This window comes from Streptopelia decaocto (genome assembly GCF_964273445.1).
Source record: "Streptopelia decaocto genome assembly, chromosome: 13".
Taxonomy (NCBI): domain Eukaryota; kingdom Metazoa; phylum Chordata; class Aves; order Columbiformes; family Columbidae; genus Streptopelia; species Streptopelia decaocto.
Genome location: NC_138668.1, coordinates 8,978,086 through 8,998,552, shown reverse-complemented (window position 1 = coordinate 8,998,552; position 20,467 = coordinate 8,978,086). Strand labels below are relative to the sequence as shown.

Here is a 20,467-nt window from a genome sequence, read left to right as displayed (position 1 = left end):
CTCTCTGCTGCTTATTTGGCATGTTCAGGGCCTTTCTGTCAGCTGTTTCGGGGCTGCTGTAGAGGTGTGATGGTCATTTGTGCCCTGTGCTGCTTGTGCAGGGTCATGTTAACATAGAGCCTACAGGCAGCCCTACATGCAGATTCATCATAAGAACTCTGACTTTATCCCCAAACATCCCATCAGTTGTCCAAGCCCCAGGTCAGTGAAATACCAGTCAGTGAAGTAAGACAGGGAGCCATCTATATTACAAAAAAGTTTTATAAAAAAAGTCACTACATTGTGTGTATCTGAACTGTTGCCACCTGCCACAGTAACTTCTAAATGAAGGAAGAGTCATGGAGTCCAGTTCCAGTGTTAAATTCAGTGACATCTCCTGGAAGTCTTGTACCTTGGTATTTCAATGCTCACTCCCTGATTGCAGAGAGAAAGCTGTTTTTCTAATCTTCACAGGCTGAAGGAGCATTAACCCAGACTTGCTAGGCTGAGGTCAGTGTAGGTGGTTTCTTGTTACTGAAGCAGCACAGAAGACTTTAATTTTTGATAGGAAAAGCATATGCTGCCCTTGCAGAGTAGGAGCCAGTAGCAAGGTTTAAATGAGAGCTTTCAGTAAGACAAACTGTCCGCCCTTACCGCATTGCTGCCTGTGTCTAGTGTTCAAGTGATTTGTGCTTTACTTGAGGACATTAATGGAAATAGCAAGGAAGACTGTGCAAGACAGGAAATTAAATTGAGCTGTGGGCTGGAGGTGGCAGTTCCGCCACACTGTTCCAGCAGAGACAACAGTTCACAGAGATCACGGTACTGTAGTACTGGGCAGTGAAGCATTAAGGCACAGAAGGAGGATTTTTTCAGGTGAGGAAAACATGGCAACTAAGAGCCTGAGGCACATGGGGTTTAAAACCATCTGAGAGGTAGGTAAAAGAGAAGCTCGGACCTGCAGTGAGCCTTCATTTACCTCTTGATTGTATCCATAAAAACCTGTATCAGTGCAGCAAATGGTATATACATAGAAGAGGGAAGCACCAGCTGAGAGACAGTACATGGCCAGAAGGAAAAGGCAGCACAACCTCAAAAAGGTCTTTCAAGTGGAAGAATTCAAGCATAGTGTTACATCCAGTAACTTGAGAAGCAATTCATTTCCTTTCTTTTATAGTGCCAGGCCTCACAGCAAAGGAAGGGACATGACAAGTTCTTTTCTATCACCAAGGAGTAACTGGTGAGGTATGACAAACTGAGCTATAAAGTTTCCTATGTGGAGAAGAATATTAATTTGCAGAGGATCAGACAATAGGCAGTACTTTTAAAAAGGTAGCTAATCAAGGAAGGAAGTGGCCCAGAAGTGAGCTACAGAATTACAGGATAGGCGTAGGCAAAGTTGAGGGCAAGGGCTCTTTTTTTGGAGGTATCAAAAATTATTCACTATGATCCCTGTCTGACTACAACAGACACACTGTTTCCAGAAACCCTAGGAAAGGAAAGAACATGAAGAAATCAGAGGCTTAAGAAGCCCAAGTTCATCCTTTCTTCACTGTGTTCTGCCACATTTTTTCGCTTGACTTGCCTTCTGTCATGCTGGCCATCATTAGGCCTAGCACAGACCGGCTGTAAACATGATTCCAGGTAGTGAGGCAGGCATGGCTCCTTGAGAGCCAGTGCTGAGGTAGGTTTGAGAGGTACTCCAAGGCTGCCTTCTACAGAAGATGTAGGACTGGCACTGTTGACAGAAGCGTAGCCTGAGCTCCCTTCCAGGTGGGGATTTCTTGGGGTGAGATATGCTGAAAGGCCACGAGAGTCATCCAGCAGCTCAGCCTCCCTCAGCGCTGCCACGTGCCCATCCCACTCTACAGCTGGGTTGTCTTCATCGCTGGAGTCCTGGCAGCAGTGCTCTGCTGGGTCCACATAGACCACCGTCACGTTCAGGATCCCACTGGGACCTGTCACTGCAGGATGATGAAAAAGGCAAGTTTTGATTTTGGCAACACCAAGCAGGAAAAAACAAGCAAGAGCATAAACTTTATGTCTACTTACACATGGAGGGGAGAGTAGAGCACTAAGTTCACCCTCCTTTAAAACAGTAACTTTTACCCCTTCAGATTGTTTGGACAGGTACTAAGAGCTGTTTAGAAAATGAACAGCCAGTCTTAGAGTCAGCAAAACAGAGTGTTTCTAACATAGTGGGCCATTCATCATGTTTGGTCCACTATCACCAGTATCTGAAAACAGTCTCATTCTGAAACACTAAGCAGCTACAAAACCCTTCATCATGTTCTGAAGCAATACAGAGAAAAAGAACAGATATATACCTCTACAATAGTTTAACAATTACAACCACTGGGGAAGGGGAAGAGTTTTCCAACTGGTCTTCAGCTGAAAGTTCAGGCTTCTGTTGCCTGAGAAACAGTTTTAAGCAAAGATGTAAAGACAGTTTTAATTCTCTCATCTGCTTTTTATAAGGAGAATAAAACTCTCACCATCTCCCTCTCTCTCGCCTTCACTTTCCTGATCACCTTCATAACCAGAGCAAGAATCTAAACTCCAATCTAGGAAGTTATCTAGAAGACTTTCTTCCTGGGTGGATAGCTCTGCTGTGGGAGTAGTCACAAAGCTGCCTCTGTCATCCTGAATGCTGTCTTCCCTCCTCCTGTAGAAAGAAAGTTCAGAAGTCACACATTAAAAGATAAGTTTTTTTTTTTTTCTGGCTCATATATTGGTATGTCAAGGTAATTACAGAAAAAATTATCATATTTAAGAATGGAACCTCAGGATACTAGAGGGGAGGAAAGGCTCATGCTAATCTTCAGAGACATTTACAGGGATGAATTATACCAGCCTTTTAGTTCTTTTTCCAGAGGGAGAGCTAAGGAAAGTCTGAATTTCCACCACATTTGTGTGCAAGGGACTGGGCTCCGGATCCTCCTGTTTCACACCCAACAATGAACAGAGCTGGCTGTAACTCATCATCTGAAAAACAAAAAGCCACTAAGAATTAGTCTATGTGATTCCTCTGCCAGGAGGCTACTTCTCTTTATTTTCTGGGAGAAACCTATACCAGTGAATTCTTCCCACGTGTGCTCAAACAGAACAGTTATAGGCCCTGCAGATCAAGTTTAAAGCCACCACTTTATTTAGATACTCTCTCCTCCAAAAGTCCAAAGAGATCAACCCACTTCATTTTATTTGGAGTTTACCACTTCTGCCATATGGCAGCTTTGCTGTGGGTGTCAGACATCAGCAAATGAAGACAAAGAGCTCACCCACCTTTTCTTTTCCTATTTCTTCATAACGCTCATCTTCAAATCGCTGTTTCACTGCAGTTAAGGACACCTGCCTATAATCCTTTGGGACATCATCATGGAAACTGGAAAGAAATATTAAAGCCCAATCTTAGAATGGATTATATGAAACGTTAACAAAACCTACCAATTTAAGTACTGTCCCTCTGTCCATTTCAGCTCTGTGCTAAGGAAGTTGGTGTTTCAGCAGAGCTGCCATGGACCTAGCCAGGACACATGGTTTCTAAGCATATGAGCATCTAATGCCTCTTCTGTTCCTTGAGGTAAACAAGACATTTGCCTTGTACTCTTTAAAAAAAAAAATAAGCTACTTTTGCTACTACAACTCCTCCTGAAGCTCACCAATAAGTCAGTTGTAGTCTTCTGAAAACAGTGCTTTTTGGCAAGCTGAAACCCTTTAAGCCTTGAGGAGTGTCACATTTTCTGTAACCCAGGGCCACTAACAATTGGGAGAAACAGAAGAGCTGTCCCCAAACTGGCCCCGAGGCCTTAGTGCCTTGTGGTGGGGGGAGTAAGGCAGTTTCCCGAAGCCACATCCTTCCTGGGGAAGGGTTGACTGTGTACATGCAGCATGTCTGCAAGAGCTGGAAGCCAAGTACTCATGTGCCTCCCCCAAAAGAGTTCCAAAACTATTACCACTTTTGGTGAAGGCTCAGCACACAGGGCAACAGGTCTTCAAGAGAGAAACCAGTATACTCAGACAGCTGGCTGGTCCAGGGGTGTGCTGGAGAAGAGAATACATATCATGATTTCACAAAACTCAGGAGTTCTGTAATCAGTCAGATTTTATGGGATAAAGATCATGATATCTACAAGCTGATGCCTGCAGACAGTTCATTGAAGATCACAACTAGCTTCAAGGATAGCTTTACCTGCCAAACTGAAGCAATACTTAAGTACAGAAATCTTCAGTCTCATGTAAACACCAAGCTTACATAGTCTGATGCTTACACTCTTGTTCATCATAGCTATTAAGAAGTAAAGCAGACTGAACTCAACTCTTCATTCTGAAGACTTATACCGGTACCCCTCTTTGCCCTCAAATGATTGGGACCATCTTGCCTAAATACAAAGTAACGTGAGAATAAAAAAGCTCCCTAAAAGGACAAGGCAGACTGACAGACCCTGCAGCAGCTCCGCTGAAGAGGCTGTTCCTTACCTTGCCCATGGAGGATCCTGGCCAGCAGCAGAGCTGCAGCAGCCAGCCGAGCTGGGGAATACACACACAGGCTTGTGTTCAGGAGTGACAGTTCACAAATGAAGCTGTACAGGTGAAGAGTTCTTCTCTCCAGTGAGACTATGTTTGACAATACTTCTTTGTAGTCCACAATAGTAGGTATCTAGTACACAAAGGAGAACAGAGTTTGGCAATGCAAGATGAGCATCAAATATTTAGAACACAGTTGCTTCCAGGAGATGCTGTTTTAATTACATTAGTGGAGTTTTTTGTGTGTGTTGTTTGGTTTTTTTTTGTCTCGTTTTGTTTTAAACTACTACACTGACATCAAAACATTCTCCGGTGAAAGAATAAATGGCCTCTTAAATTTTAATTTTTAATCTCTATGGAAAGGCAGAGGGTCTTGTATCTGCATGCTCTTAAACATGTGTGGGCTCCACAGCTGATTGAGAACACTCACATAACAACCTAGCATCTTAGATAAGTAGAAGTGCTAATTCCAAAAGCCTGACTTCAATAGCAGCCCAGGGGGTGAAATATTCCATCCACTTTCTGAACTCACCCTTATCTTTCCTTCTAGGGCAGAAATGATCTCACCCATCATTCTGACCAAGTCTTCATATTTGTATGTGTTGTCTGTCAGCCACACAGCTTCCCGTATTGTCAAGATCTCTTTGCTGATGAAACTGCAATATTAAATATTAACAGTTAACCTCAGAAGAAAGGGAATTTGTGTGCCTGTGCACTAATGTTTCTGTGGCAGATAAATGCACACAAGATGACCAAAGAGTTAAACAACTTTATAAGGTACTTTCCCAGGTGCAGACCAGGAAAGGAAGAACAGCATCTCCTCATTTATTTCGCCTTTAAGCTGGAGCCACCTACTAGAAAGATTCCTAATTCCTCATTTATGAAACCTCTCTTAGGGGAACTAACACACAAGAGTAATTTTCCACCACACCATGCCATTCATCTGAGTGTAGCAAACTAAACTAAGTAACAATACTGCTGCAGTTATTCTTTCAAAGGTTACTCAAGCTAATATGGCATGAAAGTCTTCAATTGCTGACGGAATGCACTTAGACTAATCCACCACTGTGGAGCTTTTTCATATTCAAAAGCATAATCAAGGTATAACACTTCGTGCCTCGTTGCAGAGATTGTGAGTGTCTGTATGTGAACACAGCAATGTAGACAGAAGCCAAATATTCTTTCCACTGTTACCAGCAGCAAGGGGAAAAGAAGCTTGAGAGGCAGAAATTAATTCGAACAATCACAACAGCCCCTGTTTGCCAGTCAGAACCCCTACCGTGTGCAAATGACCATGCAGGCTATTCCCAAAAGTTGGAGTCGAGCCCGAGGTACTGGTCTCAGCTTCAAATAACGATCCACACATCCCACTGTCATGTGAAGGCATAGGCTAGAAAAGTCTTTCATGGTAGCCACTTCTACCAGCCAATCAATCAGGATGTACCTACAGGAATGAGAGAGACACCCAATCTGTGCAGTCCAAAGATATTCAAACTGTTGCTGAACTCCCTCCCCACACCTATTTACCGAGTCCCTTCTTCATATAAAAGTTCCAACCAAGAAATTCAAACAAAAGAATTTTCAGAATAATGACACGTTGCACTGGGATAAGGATTTGTAACCAGAGGCCAGTGATCCTCTGAAGCGTCAACAGTCTTCTGAAGTTGTTAAATGGAATTAGAAGCTAGCCTATTATTAATAGACACTTGCACAAGGAAAGGGGTAGGGCATATCAGTTAGGAAGCTAAAGGCCACCTAAGATAACCAGAGAGTAACTATACCTCTGACAAGTCAAATAGTGCCTCTAGCACTTGAAGAACTTCGAAGTTCTTGCATCTGACAAAACTAACAGCCCAGAGAAAACCTTACTCCTCATCTCAGTTCTTCATCAGGGCTTGAAATACGGGCTCTAATACACCCTCTTTGCAAACGTCACGTGTTTCTCTGATTGCACGTAATGCATCACAGAAGAGTAAAGCACAAGAAGCCACTTCCAATAGATCTCGTTCTAGATTTGTTTCATTTTGCAGATGTACAGAGAAATTTGCAATGGTTTCTGCTGTGTGGCCTGGCTCTGAGATACGAGTTTTTACCTCATTGTTTCATTCATTCCTTTCTGCACAGTGAAGATACTTTGCTTGCTGATAGGAAGGGAAGCTTGAAAGATTTGAGACACCACTTCACTGGAAGATTTTGCTTCTAATCCTAGTTGGCTTCCATTCCCACAAGCTTTGGCTAAAGCTATCTGTAGCAGAGGGAGCAAAAAAAGAAAGTGTTTTTTTAAATGAAATGCAAACTAAAGCAGCAAAGGATGGTCCTGTAATTTTCCTGCTGAAAAGAGTGAACAAAACAAACCACTTGAAAGGTACCAGAAACAGTAGTTCTTAGTTTGACTTAAATATTGAATGTACACATTATTTGAGGGCAGGCTTTCAAGTTCATCAAAAGATGCATCTTTATTGAGATTGTACCACAGATGTGCAGTATTTTCCAAAAGAGGGGGATCTACAGAGTAAATACATGCGTGCATATATAGATATTATTCAGCAATTTTGACTCTGCTTCTAAAGAGAGAAGAGGAATCTTAGTCTATAATGCCAGCACAGGAAAGACCAAATTAAAACAGTTTTCCTGGGAAAAGTCAGTCCTACCTGTGCTTCCCAGCAGCCCTTTGCCGCGTAGTCCCGTAGCTTCCTGAGACTTTGGAGGTATCTGCCAGGATCTGACATCTACAGAGAGGAAGGTAAACAGATTTCAAAAACCATTACAAACAGAAAGATTGCAGTACTAATATCCAAAGAAAAAACACTGCCTGTGGGTACATTTATAGTTTCAGCAACCAGTCTGTTTCTCATCATGACAACACTGTTTTTAAGAAACTTTCTTCAGTTCTTGCCAAAGGTCTCACAGGAAATGAGACAGGACACTCAGGATTCCAACCCACGAGCTTTGGGAGGTTTATCAATGACAACGCAGGGACTCTTCCCCCTCCTGTTCACAAGTGAGCCATACGATCAATACCCAGCAGCGCCTATGCCTTTAGCAGTTAGTATAAGAGAACTTGTACTTGCACCTTGGGTACAACTGCTTGTAGACTCACTAACCTTAAACGTCAAGGTAGGCACCAAAGCTCATTTGAGAGATCTCTTAGTGCTCTCCTGGTTTATGAAGAACGTGAGCTCAGAAGGAAATTGCTGTTCCTCAATGTTCATCACACATAGAGGTCTAGAAGTTACAGTGAAAAAGCTCTTTTGCAACAAAAAAAATGCTACTTACAGCAGCCTTTCTGTTACTTTCCCAAAGGAGGTAGGAGCTGTTTAAACAACCCTGCTTTGAAGATTCTTCAAACATTTCAAGGGATTCTTTTCTTTTTTCTTCATCCTAAAAACAAAAGGCATGACAGTATTTTTGCTGTCCAGCCAGCTGGGTCCCAGACCTCAAACCTTCCAAAGCTGCAGAACTGTACTGAAACCTACAGAGCAGAATGAACCAGTTGCAAGTCCCCTTCAGACTACGAGGGGTGCTCCCACGTCCACCAAGTGCTGGCATTTGAAGGTCCAGGCTCAGGAAGCAGTTAATGGTTTCCCTCAGCTAGACAAAAGCTTTTTGGCTTGCTTGACACTGAAGGACTTTTTTTTTTTTTAATATGCATTATGACTGAAAGGCTTCCTTTGAGACCTGAACATACTGCAAGCTCATGATCAAACCAAAATTAATTTCACTGTTTGTAAAATTCAATAAACTAAGGTGATAAAGTTTCTTTAAACAAGCAGTAAATTAAACTCATGAGAACAGAAATTCTTAGGCCACTTGCGAAATCAAATTTTTTTAGTCAAGGTAAACAGCATTAGCATCACCAAAAAAAGTACCCAAACACATCAAATCAGAAATACTGCTCACCTCAAAGAGACTCAAGACCTTAGCCAAGCAGTGGAGAATAGATCCTTTTTGAGCCTGAAGAAAGCATTAAGATTAAGCATTGTTAAAGATAAACATAGAACAATAGCAATTTTTCTGGTATTTCCAGTCTACAATTTTGTTTGCCAATCAATCATTCCTCCCCCTTGCTTTTCTCAATGTTTTGTTATCTTTGAGACAGTACTGAATCTCTCAGAAGAGACAGTACAGGCCTCTGGCACTCATATCCACTGTGGTTTGGCAGTAAATTCATTAAAATGATTGATTCGCAGTCAGTTAAGCAACAAGAGAATAGGAGGTCCTCAGGCAAAGAAAAATATTTTTTCCAAAACAACTAGCTGCAGCTAATAGCCCAGGTTAAAGTCAAGGGCAGAAAGAAATCCTACTTTCTCCAACTGGCACTCTGCTTTGAGACTCTCACAGACGACAGCTTTGCAACAGCTTCCACTCAAGGACCAGGGAGGACGGATGAAAAGCCAGATAAACGGGGCTGCACACACATTCAAACGCTCCGCCAGGCTGAAGAAATGCGATGCCTTTAATCCATTCACTTCAGCACGACCCTCGTCGGAGATGGACACTGAAGAAAAAGAAAAAGGCAGAAATCATTTGGAGTTTATTCACAACATGTGCTTGACATTTACTCAGGCCAAGACGGATCTGTAAATAAGCTTTTAACTCATCCACTTTTCCTTCTGTCATGTCATCTTCCCCAAAGACCCAAGTGCAAGCTTCCATACTTACAGCCTTCATTGTACAGGTACGCTATCCCCAGCTTCACAGCAGCTTCAAAGTTACCTCTTTCAGCAGCCCTGAATGGGAAACAGAGAAGATAGGTGAGGTTGGAATCAGTAGGTGCTTCCAGGCCCTCGACACATCCTGAAACAAGTGACTTTAGTGGAGGCCAGGCTGTGAATTTGGTGATCACCAGCCATAAGCATCTATGTTTTCACTACAGAAGCGAAACATAAGTTATGCTGAGGCTTTTCTTGCTCCAACCCTTTTGTTTGCCAATGTCCAGGATAATCTGACAATTCACAGCAACTGTTTCCCATTCCCATGTAACATCCCCAATGCCAGAACATGTTAGCATGTTTCAGAATTTGTGCCCTCAAGGACATGCACCAAGCACTTGTGTTTCTCTCTTCAAAACTAACACGCACATACTGGTCTTCTTCAGAAAGGACATAATATGTGCATCAGAGCCGAGGCAATAGTCAGAAGCAAAACAATTAGCATGATGTTTAAACTGACTAATCACCTTCAAATCAGATAAATAAAAAGATGCTCTCTGTCCCTTTTAAGCTGACTTATTATCTGTTCAAACTTCACTTGTTTTAATAGTGAAATGTACATATTTTAAAATATACTGGTTTGCACAAGAAATGAGCAAACCAACTCAGAAAGACGGTTATGCTCTTGATCCTCTGATCTCACTTGCACATTCATACAGATACACCACTAACAGATCTTAGCGTGCAATGTTCCAACATGGAACACGAGTGCCCTTAAAGAGAAGCCATATGCCACAGGCCCTGCTCAAGTTAAAGAGACAGCAGTTTAAGCTGCAGCTTAGACGTGAATCAATAATTGTTCGTCAGCCTAAGCAGACTTCTACAAAAAGGGACAGTCAGATCCCCAACTTGCAGTGAAGACTGATAAGAATTGTGTACTTACCTTCAAGCACCCTCCTCTACACTGTCAGACCAATTTGATTCTTAAATCTTACCTTTCAAACATCTTCAGATTGTTTGGAGAAGGCCATATTTCTTGGAAACTTGCACATGCCCAAACACTAGCATGATTATCCACAAGGTATTTAAGGTGTGAGTGTACCTGCAAGGGGGGAGTGTAAAGTAATAACTACCAAAATAAAGGGACTAACAGAAAAAAAAAGAGTTCTTTGCCATCTAATTTTAGATAGGCAACTAATTAATCACAAGTTAATCATAACCCTTTTCCTGCCTAACCAGCAGTAAGGCAAAAGATGCCAAACCAAACTAACTTGTTTAGTCCCAGTGATCTGGCAGGACAATTCCCACAGAAAATTTACACAGAGCACTCAAATAGTGCTGCTAATCTTGTTAAGCTCAACTACTGAGAAATAAAACTGCTATTGGGATAGCAAAAAGCTAACTACTCTATGTATTCTTTGATTTTCTTGAGGTTTACTCTGACACAAGAAGCTACTCTTTTCCCTGTGCAGTCCTGACTCCTAAAGGTTGAGGTAAGTCACCGCAGCGGGGAAGCAGTAGCAGACTCACAGCTCTGACCGAGAGGATGTCCTCAGCAGGAAGGCCTTTCAGAACATGAAACAGAACGTCCTCGGGCAGACTTAACAACGTCAGGACTCGAGGCCGTTTTCTTATCCTTCGCTTTGAAGGGAAGGAAAAACACCTGGAACATCTACAGTGAATCACTGGAAAACAAACACACAGGACACCTCAGTTAGTCAGGGAACAGTACAAGGAAAAAAGGCACTACAGAGTATACACATATATAAACCTGTTTACTTGAGTACCTATTTACTGCAGCATAGGGAACTACTTCTAACATATTAATTGTAGAGAGTTTAGCATGTGTCACATAATGCTACAAGACTAAGCCACAAAGCAGTGACTCATTCAATTTGGTCAATTAAGCTAAGAGGCTTGGAAGGGATGGCTCACGCACAACTCCTCCTCCTCAAGGAGAATCCCTCCATGCCCTAACTCCATCATTTGACTGTGTTCAGTTAAACTGTCACTACTACAACTTCATTTACCTCCCCCAAACCCCAACTTTTCCTTCTCAATTGATGGCAGTCCCTCAAACGTGACCAGAGAGATGAAGAAGTTAAGACCCACCAAACCAGCTCAAGCCAAAAGCCCATCTTTTTACACAGCCAGTTGCTGTCATTGCTGCTCATGGAAGATCCCCCAAAACCAGGAAGCCCTTTTTTTTCCAAGTTTCACCATTCCTAGACTAAGGCATCCCCTACATCTTCTGCTCCTCGGTAAGACAGATTTCACTCTCACTGCGTTCGCTAAGAGAGGAAAATGATCTAACAGATAAGGTAAAATACAAGAAGAGCACATGAGCACTGCTCATGGATAGAGATTCATCCTCCATGGTCCCTTCTCCACTTCCCAGGGTCAGCGCAGCATTTGGGCTGCTGCTAAGAGCCTGGTCCCCACCCACCAGAGTCTCACAAACAAATGGCATAAAATCTGAACCAGTGAAAGGTGCCATGAGGGAAAAAAAGCACATTCCCCACCTCCAGCCCTCAAGCAGCAGCAAAGGATCAGCCTTGCAGAGCGGTGCTTGGGTTGGGGGACCCGATTGATCCCGGTTCATGCTTAACTTTTGGTGTCCTGCCATGCAACAGTGGAGATGCCAACACCTCTTATTTCCAAGTCAGCCTCTTCTAGCTCTCAGGAGCAGTCCATAAAGGCAATCAAGGCCCAATTCTGAGCAAGAAAAAGTCTGAACATTTTCTTTGCAGACATGAAAGCATAAAAAAATCAATTCTGAAGTGAAAGCTCTAGTCCCACAAATTAAAGCACCATGTAAGGGCCTTTGTCTTTATTACAGAAGATCTCTTGGTTGTATTTTTCAAACCTGGTTTAAGTCTTACACAACAATGTTTTACTTGGGAGATATATTTACTGTCTTTTTTCTTAAATAGTTCAATAAAAAGACACAGACTCCACTAGAGAATCCAATATTGTGCAACATGCATGTGCTAGCATTGCTTAACCTACTTCTCTCGTTCATTTCTAGCTTGAAGATTTTTTTACTTAAATGAATACAACAGAGTCAAACTAGTAGCATGATACATATAACAAACCACCTCATAACCACCAAACCAAGTCGGAGCTATGTAGTCTCATGAGATTATAGGGTCAAAGGTATAAGAGAATAATGCAGCTCTCAAGTTTTTTTACAATGAAAGTAGAAGGCGGTTGAAAAGTCAAGATGAGGCCAGAGAATTTTAGTGGGGCAAATATTTTTCTTCATGAATATTTATTCCCCTCTGGCCTTGTCTTCTACTATAGGTGTTTAAACATTTCCTGATTTTAACCTGACCATGGGAATGATGTTATGCTAGTCTCCACTTCTCCACACACAACTTCACTGAGAGACTCAAGAAGCAACATGTTGCATCTCACTTTGAGAAGAGCAACAGCTCTGCCCAGATGCAGTGAATGGGAAACCAATGGACTGGCCAGTTACCCTCTCACATCTCCAAGCAGGTCAGCCCACAGAACTCGGACTTGCACAGCCCCACAGGCTGCACAGCCAACTCAAAGTTTACAGGCATTTTGTTCAAAGCAAAATTGTTGCATCAGACTCAATTACTTAACACAGGTTTTCCAGTTTGCAAAGAGAAGGTTATCTGGGTTTTCAGCAGGATCCTTAAGAGGAGCCTGCAGATTCCTAAGGGGTCTGCGAGCCATGGCTACCACTGTACTAATACAGAGTTTTCTGTTCACATATGCTATTAACATCCTTAGCACTTCAGGTTTAATGAAATGAACCACTAAACTGAAACAATGTAGCAGGCAATGTCTCATCAGTAGCACATATCTTATCTGTTACCTATCTTGGATTAAAAAGCTATCCCCATGAAAATAAAAACTTTTTGATGTGCACAGGGCAGAATAGTGCTATCCTTCTCATCCTGGAGAAGCCTTCAGAAGTATTATGGCCATGAAAAAGAATCGGACTTCTGCACTGGTATGCCCATTAAGCCTGAATGAACACCTGAATATGGTCAGCAAGGGGCAGCTTAGAGAAGAGAAAATTCAATTTCAAAAGACAGGAAGACACTTAGGGAAATTTTAAATTTATTGCTTCACAAAATCTGAGTGGTTTAGGCTGGAGGAGACCCCTGGAGATCACCCAGCCCTGCCCAGGTGGGGTCAGCTACAGCCGGGTTTGAAAGGATGGAGGAAACTCCACAACCGCTCCGGGCAACCTGTGCCACCGTCTGGCCACCCTTAGAGCAAAACCTGCTTTCTCTCACGTTTGAATGGGGTTCCCGCATATCAGTTTGCGCCCAACAAATTCAAAGATGCACTGTATGTTATTCCGCTCGTAATCTACTTTTCCCCACGCCTGGCTTCGAAGCGAGACGGGCAGGAGCGCCCAGACACATCCGACAGCCAGAGATGAGCTCCGGACCCTGCAGCGACGGAGGGAAAAGCGGCCCCGGGTGCGACAGGGATCCCCGTGAGGCGGCCGGCAGCCCCCCGCGGGCCGGGCCCGCCGGCTGAGCCGTTTCCCAAGCGAGAGGCCCGGGGAAGCGGCAGCCCGGACGGCCCGTGCCCCCCCGGCGGAGCCCCGAGCCCCCCGCCCGGGTCGCACCGCCCCCCGCCGGCGTTTGAATTCCGCGCGCGGCCGCCAGGGCCCCGCCGAGCCGTCGCCGCCGGCCCCCGCAGCCGTTGTGTCCCCGGCGGCCCCTCAGGCGCCGGCGGGAGCCGCAGCGGAGCCCGCGCAGGGTCTGCTCTCCCGAGGCGCGGCCCTCCCGCCCCCGCTGTCCCCTCAGGAGCAGGGCGGGGGGAAAGGCCGCGGCGGAGCCTCTCAGACGGATGGGGGAAAGCATGAAGAAGGACGAAGCAGTACCCCCGGAGCCCGCGGCTCGGTCCGTACTCACCGCCCGCCTTCATCGCGGCGCGTCCCCCGGGACCGAGCGGACACCAGCGGCCGCCGCGCCCAGACCGGCTGTGAGTGAGGGGGTCCGCGAGGGGGCGGGACCGAACCGGCCGGCGGGAAGGCGGGGCCTCCGACGGAGGACACGCCCCCACCCTTCGCCACGCCCCCTCGCCTCTCAGCGAGGGTCAGGGAAGGCGTATGCGGCGAGGCCCGCCCAGGCCACGCCCCTCGAGGCACCTCCCTGGGGCGGCCGGAACTCCTCCCACCCGCGATAGGCCCGGCTCTTCTGAGCGACGCCTACCAGCCGCGCGCACTTTTTTTTTAAACACAGCAGGCCTCGTGATTGGCTGGAAAGCTGAGGAGAGGCGGTACCCGTCCCGCCTCGAGGGTCGTGATTGGGCCTCGAGGATGCGAATTCGAATTGGGGCAGTTGGCGGTTCGAGCTTGTCGCGGACACCGCGGCTGCGGCGCATGCGTACGGGTCAGGATTTCCCCCCCACCCACCCAAGTGTGGGGGTGTTGCCGTGACAACCGGCTCCGGTTGCGCGCCTGTTCCCCTCGGGTCGGTGCTGCGGTCCCGCCGGGGCCCAGCGCGGAGCCGGGGCCTGCGGCTATGGCGCAGCGGTGGCCCGCGGTCCCCAGGAGCCCGGGTTCCCCTCCTCCGCACTAGCCCTCAGCCGGCAGCGGCCTTGCCTGCTGCTGTGGTGCTGCTCACCCACAGCCGCCCACTCCAGCAGCGAGGCCTGCCCGGCCAAGGGAGCTACACCATTCAAACTGCTGAGGGAATCTTACATCCACCTGATTTATCTCCGCTCTGAGTACCTGGGGTCTGAGGGTGTCAGTGTTGGAGCAAGAGCCGCAGGGATGCTGGAGAAATGACAGACAGACCATTTCTGATGACCTGAACCTTCACCTCCGCAGAGCCCAGCTCCTGCCCCTTCATGGCCTTGTGTGAGCGGGAGGGGGAATTAGGAAGACAATTGGGAGTCAAAAGTTCAAACCCGAGTCAAGGATTCAGAGGAAAGCCCTGATCCTCAATGCAAGGAGCATAAAGGTGCAGAGAGATAAAGATGTGTACTGAAGAGGCTGGCAGACAAACAAGGCGGTGTCAGGAAAACCAGTTATTGCTCTAGCTCACCTGAAGACTTTGTGCGTTTTTTAGAAAAGAGCAGCAAGAAGAGGAGCTGTCATTTTGTGGGACATAAAATGACTGTGTAATGATTTGTAGTGGCTGGAAACTTTCCCAACATTGTGTACCTTGAATAAACATTGTCAGTGCCAGCGCAGTTGAGGTTTCTTCCTGGTATCGTATGTATGAGTTTTATTTAAGGACAAACATAGATTTCACAAGCATTTTTCATTGGTAGAACATGAACTTCTGGATGCTTCTATGCATACACACCCTTGCAAGCGGTTGTGATCACTTTGAAATCTCACCAGTGATCTAATTTTATGGCTGGGGAGGCTGAGTTGGGGCAGCTTGATGCTCTACAGCCCTTTGCAGTGGCCACGGGGGATGAGCTGCTGTGGACAGGCTTTCTTCCATGCAGATCCACCTCCTCCTTCATCTGTAAAACTGCGTAATGTTCCTGGGGTGTGCAGCAGCTGCTGGCATGGAAAAGCAGTATCAGGAGCACAGGGAATATTTAGCTCGTTTGAATTGAGAAGCGTTTTGAGTTTAAAAGTTAATCATGCTGTCGGCTTTTGTTCCTTATTTGTTCTCCCCCTCACAGCTGTTTCTGTCAACTAAAAATAAGTTGAACCAGCAAACAAAACATGAATAATCATCTCCCCACGGAGAGCTAAAATACCAGCAGGAGCTGCTCCTTGAGTCATAGGTGATCTGTGGTGTAGGGTCCCCTCAGGTTGACCCCATTCTTTCCAGACATTGCAGCAGCACAGGAAGGCAGAGCATGGGGAAGGTTGTATTTGAGGAACAGGTTATAACCGAAGCTGAGGTGGGTGTGGGGAAATGGGAGTTGAGATTTTTCAGAAGTAAACTTTGGCCTGTTTTGTCCTCTCTGGAGTCAGATGGTAGAACATCCAGGTGGTTCTATCACTGACAGACAAACCAGATCAGAGGCTGACTGGCATGTGGTGGGATTCATGTTGCCTAAACACAACCATCTGGCAAAGATTTCTGAAAGCCTGTGGTGTCTGCAGCCCCTGCCCAGGGGCAGCAGATGGGACAGGAGAGAGACATGCACCTTCTCCAACAGGCAGCTGGACACCAGGTTGGATACGCCGTCCTTCACACTTCTGTGCCTCCTCGGAAAGGCATTACACGCTTCAGAGTCAGTCCCTGCAGAGAGGGAGGCTGGTTAGTGCGTGTTTAACCACTGTTGCCTCCTGAGCTGGTTTTGCCTTATTTATCATGTCTCTTTCTTGCCTTATTTATCGTGCCTATTTCTCCACTGAAGACCAGGCAGAGGGTTGTGTTTCTCCTAAACCAGAATGCCTCCTTACTTCCTTCACATCTGTTGGCTGCAGAAGTGAGGCTAAATACAGCAAAAGTCTTTTGTTCACCTCGATTGCTATGATTTATACAAAATTCAACAAAGACGTAATGCTTACTCTTGATATTGCCAAACCTGTGATTCTTCTGGGGGCAAGAGATGTTGCTACACTAGCTCAAGTTTCAGTCAAAGTGTTGATCCCTCTTATGAAGAGATTCAAAGGCGCGAGACCATGGCATCTAGGCGATATGTCCACAGTGAACAGCAACATTCCCCTGGCAAAACGGAAAATTTGCTGAAAATACCATTTAATCAGGCAAATATCAGCTTGCACTTTTTTGAGTCCATTTGTGAGAGAAAGAGGATTAATTGCAACACAGATTATTGCTTGCTGGTATCCTGTTTCTCAGCAACTTCAGCCTCTTGAGCCTTTTCAGATGGGCATCTGTGAAAGTCTTTTTAGAGCTAGTCTATTTTTCCACCCTAATTTGTACATGGATTGTGATCAGATCCAAATGTGCAGATTTTAAGGAAAGAGCACAGATGAACAATTTCAGTCAAACAGGACTTAACAGAAAGTGATATAAACAAATATGAACGTAGCACCCCATCTGATGTCTTCAGCTAGTGAGCGGGTTAACAAAAAACTTAGTTTGGACATGCAGGATGTGTTCAGTCTGGTGAACAAGGTAAATACAAGAAACTAAACACTAAAGGTTGCATTATGTGCCACTGCTAAAGTAATTTCATTTAGATTTACCGTAAAATGGCATATGTCTATGTCGCACAGTGGAGCTGTGTGGTTTGCAGAGGTTCTTTCCCCCTGGACTAGCACTGTCCAAGATAGTTCCAGAATTGAAAACAAAGTAACTGTGATATTATGGGGCTACATGGAAGTTAGTTAGATAAGCTGAAACACAAGAGTAATTAGCTGAGCTGCAGCAACATCACAACCATACTGCCTTCAGGATCTAATGTTTCTGCAGGGTCTGATGTGATGCCATCTCGAATGTGAGGATGCCTGAGGCTGAGAAAAAAGCGGGCAACAGGGAGTCATTTAGCTACAATTTTTACATAGTCTGTGATTAGTCAATCAAGAAACAAGGTATTTTTATATTATAATGTCTGAATAATGTGTTCAGTCAGTTGTAAAATGGTATGTTTTCCACAGTTCAAAGGGCAAACAAAAGCAATATAGGCCATTTACTGGATGAAAGGCTGAAATGCTCTATGAATTTTCATGGCAAAATGTTCTCTGCTGTCATACAGCTAAATTACTGAGAAGGTAGAAGAGCCGATTTTCTCTTGAAAGAGCCAATCCTCAAATGAAATAGTGGTACTAGTCTTTGTAACTTCTCCTGTCTCACTTTTAAAATGGTGATGTAACTCAGGTCTTTATTACACTCAGCACAATATGATAACTACTGGGCTGGAGAAGGAAGTTGCTCCCCAAGGGAGGAAAGAGCTGCTCTAAATCTGCAAATTCAGCTCCAGATTGGGAGGAAGTATTTCTCTGAGGTCTTTTGATGATGAGGCAACTATGGCTAAAGTTTTATGTCAGGACATTTCAGCATATTCTCCAATGGCCACATCCTTATCCTGTAGGTATTTCCACATACAAGGGAATAGAGTGTACTATCAGCAAGTTTGCTGATGACACTAAGCTGGGAGGAGTGGCTGACACGCCAGAAGGCTGTGCTGCCATCCAGAGACCTGGACAGGCTGGAGAGTTGGGCGGGGAATAACCTGATGAAATCTAACAAGGGAAAGTGTAGAGTCCTGCATCTGGGCAGGAACAACCCCAGGTTCCAGTATAGGTTGGGAAATTACATATTAGAGAGCAGTGCAGGGGAAAGGGACCTGGGGGTCCTGGTGGACAACAGGATGACCATGAGCCAGCACTGTGCCCTTGTGGCCAGGAAGGCCAATGGCATCCTGGGGTGTATTAGAAGGGGGGTGGTTAGTAGATCGAGAGAGGTCCTCCTTCCCCTCTACTCCACCCTGGTGAGACCCCATCTGGAATATTGTGTCCAGTTCTGGGCCCCTCAGTTCAAGAAGGACAGGGAACTGCTGGAGAGGGTCCAGCGTAGGGCAACAAAGATGATGAAGGGAGTGGAGCATCTCCCTTATGAAGAAAGGCTGAGGGAGCTGGGTCTCTTTAGTTTGGAGAAGAGGAGACTGAGGGGTGACCTTATTAATGTTTATAAATATATAAAGGGTGAGTGCCACGAGGATGGAGCCAGGCTCTTCTTGGTGGCAAACAATGATAGGACAAGGGGTAATGGGGTCAAGTTGGAACACAAGAGGTTCCACTTAAATTTGAGAAAAAACTTCTTCACAGTGAGGGTGACAGACACTGGAACAGGCTGCCCAGGGAGGTTGTGGAGTCTCCTTCTCTGGAGACATTCAAAACCCACCTGGACATGTTCCTGTGTGACCTCACCTAGGCGTTCCTGCTCCAGCAGGCGGATTGGACTAGATGATCTTTTGAGGTCCCTTCCAATCCCAAACATACTGTGATACTGTGATACTGTGATACTGTGATACTGTGATAATGTTACTAACTATAATTTGCAATCCCTGCATTTCAGGTTTCTACTGGTATTTATTAACAATGCTGTTTGGAGGCAATACTGCAAATCAGCAGTGAAGGGTGAGGGCGGAGCAGGACGTCTGTAATATCTCCATCCTTTCTCTTTCTTAAGGAACACACTTGGGAAACAACCCGAAAGGGTGGAAACCTTCCCTTGCAAATCAGGACATGGAAGTACCACGAGGTGGCATCAAACCCATATGATGAAGCATCAAACCTTCATCTCTTGGGGTTTTTGCGGAAGTCCTAACCCAAGGAGGAGTGTACTGATATTTTAGAACTGGAGGATCTTCATTTTACAAATCTTCACGCATAATACTGCTGTGTGTAATTTCACTGCCTTCCATGAGTAGTTCTACTCCACAGTAGTACATGCACATGAATCAAGCTATCTGCATGAAGTAGTTTAATGTAGTGCTTTCCAAAACCCAGGTCCATCTCCACCAAGGCAGAGTGAACATGGCTTTTGGCAACACATGGCTTGGCAAAAGAGGCCTGTGATGGGTTTCATTTTCCTGACAAGGGGACTGTGGGCTCTACTGGCACTGCCATCTGCATCTGAAGTCTCAGTGCACAAGGTGAAAAAAGGATCTGTTGTGCTGGGTCAGCTAACAGACGTGTTGGCTCATTCTACGAGGACAGGCTGTGTGGCCAGGTTGGAAGCGGTGGACGACCCCGTTGGGCTCCTGCAAGTTCTGCAGGAGCCGCACTCTGTACAGCGCAGGGACTCTCAGCAGTGATGAGCAGCATTGGGGAGCTCAGGGTGGGAAAGGTGCAGGGGCGCTGCAGGAAACCCACGGGAGATGTAGCACAAGGAATGATGCTCTTGTTTCATGGGACCCGACAACTTTGGGTCCTGTGGTGCTGTGTGTGAAACGAGTGCTGTCTCAGCCAAAGTCCAGTGACAACCCACCTCCTGTGATGGTCAGAGCCAGTACAAGCAGCCTCAGGATAGGCCACGGAGCAGTGACTGGTCTCTGGAGGTCCCTGGGACAAGCTCACTGTCAGTCTGTGCCTTTCCCATCCCCTGAAGTGGCTTCTTCACTCTGGGGGGCTCTCAGTGGGGCATCTTTTATTCCCACTCCATTGAAGGGGAAACTTATCACCTGCCCAGCAGAAAACTGAGAACTCGGCCAACCTCTTCTGAACAATATCTGATTCCCCTTAAACTCTTGCTAAAAGAGGGGCAGTTTAAACACTTGAACGGTATCAGTTCTTAAAAGAACACACTTATGTGGGAGGGAGGTATCTGGAGTGGAGCCAGTGAGCTGGGAGGAATGATTGCACAAGGAGGGCAGAGTGAGGAGGGCTTTATCTGCCAGACAAGCACTGACCATCGTAACACAGAGCCCAAGGCTCT

General features: G+C 45.6%; 1 protein-coding gene across 1 annotated transcript; it reads right to left on the bottom strand.

Annotated features, from left to right (window-relative positions):
* Positions 1-243: 243 nt before the first annotated feature.
* On the bottom strand, positions 244-14,193 carry CCNF (cyclin F). The gene is made up of 17 exons (XM_082064378.1): positions 14,060-14,193; positions 10,686-10,840; positions 10,151-10,257; positions 9,166-9,233; positions 8,808-9,001; positions 8,404-8,457; positions 7,780-7,884; positions 7,155-7,232; positions 6,597-6,748; positions 5,783-5,947; positions 5,036-5,159; positions 4,456-4,636; positions 3,933-4,020; positions 3,262-3,361; positions 2,834-2,964; positions 2,475-2,644; positions 244-1,943 (listed from the first exon to the last, which is right to left on the bottom strand). The coding sequence occupies exons 1-17, from the start codon at positions 14,070-14,072 to the stop codon at positions 1,495-1,497; spliced, it is 2,334 nt and encodes a 777-aa protein (XP_081920504.1). The 5' UTR covers positions 14,073-14,193; the 3' UTR covers positions 244-1,494.
* Positions 14,194-20,467: the final 6,274 nt, after the last annotated feature.